Source organism: Brachyhypopomus gauderio, chromosome 4 (genome assembly GCF_052324685.1).
Source record: "Brachyhypopomus gauderio isolate BG-103 chromosome 4, BGAUD_0.2, whole genome shotgun sequence".
NCBI lineage: Eukaryota > Metazoa > Chordata > Actinopteri > Gymnotiformes > Hypopomidae > Brachyhypopomus > Brachyhypopomus gauderio.
Window position 1 is genome coordinate 14,649,638 of NC_135214.1, and position 5,000 is coordinate 14,654,637.

At 47.6% G+C, this 5,000-nt stretch overlaps 1 protein-coding gene across 15 annotated transcripts in view; it reads right to left on the reverse strand.

Annotated features, from left to right (window-relative positions):
* Positions 1-5,000, reverse strand: part of tns1b (tensin 1b) — a 164,239-nt gene that overhangs the window by 34,417 nt on the left and 124,822 nt on the right. For all 15 annotated transcript variants that reach the window (XR_013130436.1, XM_077002488.1, XM_077002487.1 and 12 more), the window contains 6 exons: positions 4,079-4,191; positions 3,510-3,570; positions 2,141-2,216; positions 480-609; positions 287-352; positions 91-207 (listed from right to left, as the gene is read on the reverse strand). Coding sequence is in view for 14 of the 15 variants with exons in the window: in XM_077002488.1 (XP_076858603.1) it covers positions 91-207; positions 287-352; positions 480-609; positions 2,141-2,216; positions 3,510-3,570; positions 4,079-4,191 (563 nt within the window). In the remaining variant the exon portion in view is untranslated. The remainder of the gene's footprint in view (positions 1-90; positions 208-286; positions 353-479; positions 610-2,140; positions 2,217-3,509; positions 3,571-4,078; positions 4,192-5,000) is intronic.

The window sequence follows — 5,000 nt, forward strand, 5'->3', positions numbered from 1 at the left end:
TTGAGATTTACTAAAATACAAAATAAAATATGGTGAGTCCACAGCAGATACATTAGAGCTAGTTATGTACTATGTTTGTACTAGCATTACCCTCTGTGGAGTCTTCAAAGCGCTGATTGAAGTTCTCATAGGAATCCCAGCGAATGAGAGGATCCTGGGTATTGTAGTCCACAGAGACACTGGGTCCATTCTCCAAATGGCCCATACCTTCAAGAAAGGATGCTTGTATGAATATAATCCTTTACAATCCAAAACGGGACCTTATGAAAACAAACACAGTACTTACCCTGGATTTTTTCTGGGCCAAACGAGAAGACAAATTCCACTTTTCCATATTCAGGGAACCTGTCATCTGTTTGAGAGACGAAATCAACATAATAGGAAAATAATGGGCGCGTTAACATAGAACTTTTCCACTCAGTGTTTATGAGGAATGAAGCACCACGCCAGACTCACGGATAAACCAGCAAACTTTCTACCTTTGAACGTCTCATCCAGCTCCTCCTTGCCAAAGACAAGGCCCATGTCGTGAACAGCGCAGGTGTGAAACTGCACTCTGAAAATGACGTCTCTAGAGGGACTGCGAAAGCGCTTGTGATAACACTTCAGCTGCAGAGAAAGACAGACGACAGTCAGTAACTCTCAGTAAAAACATCACATCATGCATACAGGATCAGTCAGTGCTGAATGCAGAAAAATCACTGTCTCTGTCTCTCCTGCGCTCTGGGGACATCCCTTTCTGTCTCTCTCTCCTCAGGCACGAACAGGTACCAATGGCAAATCCACTCAGTGCAGAGAAGGAAGGGCAAACTGTGCTCTGAGCAGCAGGTTTCTCTCCCATCAACTCTGCACACCGCACATGGCAGAACCATAGAACACGGTAGAACCGGCATTAAAGGTTCAGGCTCACGTCAACGACATCATTTACGAGCCATCGCTCATCAGAACCAATGAATCATCCTAGATCAAATTAACTGGGGGCTTTTTGGATCATCAGTGTGCTCGGTGGTCTTCCTGTCTGTCTGGCGAGAGCACAGCCCGCCTCTCCATGCAGCAAATGAGGGAATGGAAGTGACCACGCTGGCCACCAGAGAAGCTGTATCCTGCACTCCACAGCCTGGGACGGCTGTAATTAAGCTCTTTTGCTTGGGGCAGACGAACACAAAACACACAGGTTTTCCACTTATGAAACGTGAGCAAAATAAACAACAAAACTAAGGAGTTAAGGCCAAATGTGGCTCAGGGCAACTTGGCTGGAGCATTCCAACCTGTAGGAGGAGGAAGGCCTCCACCTCAGAAAACACCACCCTGTGCTCCACATGTAGGCACCAAGGCTACGGATGCTGGATGAAACCTACAGACGACCAGAAGAACTTCCCTTACGTCACAGACATCCGCTCATAAAAGAACGCACAAGAAAACTCAAGAACCAGCAGAAGTCAGACTGCTAAAGTCATTAGCATAAGTAATTAGCATAACACTGATTACACTACACTTAAGGGAACAAACACCCATTAATTTTCCGCATTAAAAGCGGAGGGGTTATTTGATTTTTTCCCACTTTTCCTGCATACCCGAGGCTGTGGGATGCTCGTATTGATTTACAGCTTTCTTTAAAAGTAATCCCAGCACACAAAGCCTCTGGTAGAGTTTAGAGCTTTCTAAATCACCCTTTTAAGGACAAACCAAGATGAGCCTTTTGAATGGATCGCCCTCCACAAACAGAGCATTAGCGCTTTTGATGAAGTACTCAGTTCTCTGGCCTCTTTCTCAAAGTGCGCTCCAGGCTGCGATGCAAATAAATCCAGGCTGGCGTCCTTGCCGACTCAAAACTCATCAGTGCTCGTCAGAGTGAACCTTCTCTTCTTCTATGGTGTGCTTGAGGGAGGAGTCTAATGAACCCTTTGACGTTTCATTTTAACGCTTTTGCATCCCTGCCTAACGAAGCCCAGTACCTGAAGGAGGGTCTCAGGCCATTAATATTTTCATTCACATTTAATGCCCAATTACTTTCATTCACCTATGACCTCCACTTCTTACAGGCTAAGCTAGAATTCACTGTTTGAGCTACATGACTAAACAAAGGAGCATCATGCAAAACACCCATAAGCAGCGAATACATTACGTGGCTCATTATTACCAGAATGTCTCCTTTCAGAAGAAGTCCAGGCTCAATAGTGATACAGATGCTGGTCTGACCGTCTCCTTGGACATTACTGTGAATCACAGATAGTACGACACATGACACACACACATCACCACAAGCACAGGCTGCAAAACCCTCAATCTACAAGATCAAAATGGAAGTTCTCAGTGTATGAAATGCAAAAATCATGCATGCAGGGTCTTCTTGCAGAGTGGCTAATTTGAGAGCAGAGCATGCTGGGATGTTGTGTGCAGAGGCGGTCTTTGCATAGAGGCATGGCTAGGCAACTGCCTTGGGCCCCTCCAACTGCAGCCCACTGTAGGGGCCCCCTGATTAGCTAAATTATTTCTCGCATATTAATGTTGATGGGCCCCCTAGCTAAATTCGCCTTGAGCCCCCAAATTGCTAAGTCCGCCACTGGTTGTGTGAGTGTCTGGGTCTATGCCGGTTCAGAAGTGGACACACTTTGCAGAGAGAGGATGCTGTCCAGGAGCATGTGTGCTGATCAGAACATGACTCCCCTGATGAAGGTTTCTGTGTGTGTGTGTGTGTGTGTGTGTGTGTGTGTGTGTGTGTGTGTGTGTGTGTGTGTGTGTGTGTGTGTGTGAGTCTGTGTGTGTGTGTGTGTGTGTGTGTGAGTCTGTGTGTGCGTGTGTGTGTGTGTGTGTGTGTGTGTGTGTGTGTTATATATGTGTGTGATACCACAGAGGATGACCTATCTTACATAATCAATGTGAAAATAATAATATTGAAATTAGTGAAAATAATCAATATTTCTTGGTAAGTACTGGCCTACACACACACACACACAAAAAAAAAAACATGCCTGTTTGCTTTGCCCCTGAAATATCACTTCATACAGCCATTTTGAAACCAAGTCCCTCTCAGGACAGTGAGGTACAGTACTGAGCCGATGCTATTAAGCCCATAAGACTGTAATGGGGTCTGTGGTTGCCATAGCACAGGGCCGTGGCACGCCGTGCGCCCACAGCTAGCACGCCAGCCGAAATTCTCTCTCATCTGAGTCCAACCTAGACCATAATCCCCCTGATCTGGCCCATCACCGCCCCTCTCCCGCACAGAGGGGCTCACTCACGGCTCTGTGTAATGCAGATGAAGGTGTATCTCCTTACTGTATACACAAGCACAGATTTTATATATAATACACCTGCAGTCTGAGATCACTTTGTGCATCTGTGGTGTGTGTGTGTGTGTGTGTGTGTGTGTGTGTGTGTGTGCACGCGTGCTGCGGGCGAACGTGGGAGGAGACCAGAAGCTCAGAATGGCGTGTGATTTGTTTTATCTGGAGACTGGGCCGGGGTCCAGGGAGAACGGAGTGAAAGAAGGCATTGCTGGTCCTTACTAGATCCCAGATGTGTAGACTGGCTGCATGGCCTGGTAGATCTTCAGGAAAGGGCGGCAACCTGAAAGGCACAAGAGGCAGAGCAGAAGGGGGCGGGGCAAAAGAGGGAGGAAACAAGAGGGCCTTAGTACAGTGTGAGGAACGGACGGAGAGGCTAACGATAGAGGCGTGGTCTACACGCATGGCTGCTATGCCTTAAGAGCAGCTGGCTAGGGAACACTGTTATAGTGTTCCAATGGTGAGCCTGTTGCCATCTTCCTATCTAAATACTCACACGCACACACATGCATGCATATTTTCCCTCCATTCGTCACAGCTTTTAAAATAAATTCATTCATCCTGTGCCTGGTAAAGGCATGACATTATGGAAATAAGCAGAGATCCCTCTCCTGTGTGGTCCGCCCCCAAGCCTTTCTGCACAGTTGTGTGCATGATACAATGTCCTGCAGTCCTGCAGTCCTGCCTCTATCAATGCCCTGAGTCCCGCAGTCATGCCTCCTTCACCTGCAGGGCACACACTCTTGAATGACCCCCCCCCCCCCCCCCCACCCTATGCAGTTGCAGCTCACCTCCTTTGGACTCAAAGTTGGGGATGCCATGCAAGATAACATGGTGCAGGAAGAGAGGCTTGTTGTTGATCTTAATATGGCCCGACAGCAGCCCACTGAAATACTGCACATATCTGGAGAGGATGGGGACAGGCACACATGAAGCACAGGAAGAGAGCAATCACAGAGAGAAACAGCAACAGTGTGGTTCTCCTCAGCTACACTACCTCAGATACACTACCTCAGCTTAGTGTATCTGTATCTATATGACAATATCTACCAGAAAACGTGAAGATATCTATCAGAAAGCGTGAAATGGAGTTTCCAAGTTGAGACAGGATGAAGAGGAAGAGAAAATGAATCTGTCCCACTCATTAAACCCAGAGGAAGCAGCTCTCCACACACTTGCTGTCTAACACATCACAGAACGAACAGCTAAGAAATCTGACTAGACAAACAAATACACATATAGAAAGACTTGATATCACATGTTATATATAAAACATCTAAAAGCATTTAGATTCATATAATGACATTATACAAGATTTGACATTTATGTCTTTTTAGCTGGAAGGGTAGGGGTAGGGTCACAGGGCACGAGACCTGTGTTTATGTGGACCCATGAAACCTCCCTGTACTTCCAAAAAGTCACAGAAAAGCTCTGGCCACTGGGACCTCTCCTCTAGGAAGGCATGGAGACCACAGCAGGCGTTTCTCTGGCCAGGGGCCCATGGCTCTGCTTTCCCACGCAGGGCCCCCACGGGGCCCCCAGATGGCCCTCGTGGGCTCACACACTTTGGGGAGGCAGGGTGGGTTCTCCTCCCAGGGAGGACTCTGACCACAGAGCCCACGGGCTGTCGGGAGGCCTGCAGGAGGCTGGGAGAGGCAGCTTTAATGGATGCAAATGCATCAGCACCTTTACACAGGAAGGGGAGAGTGAGAA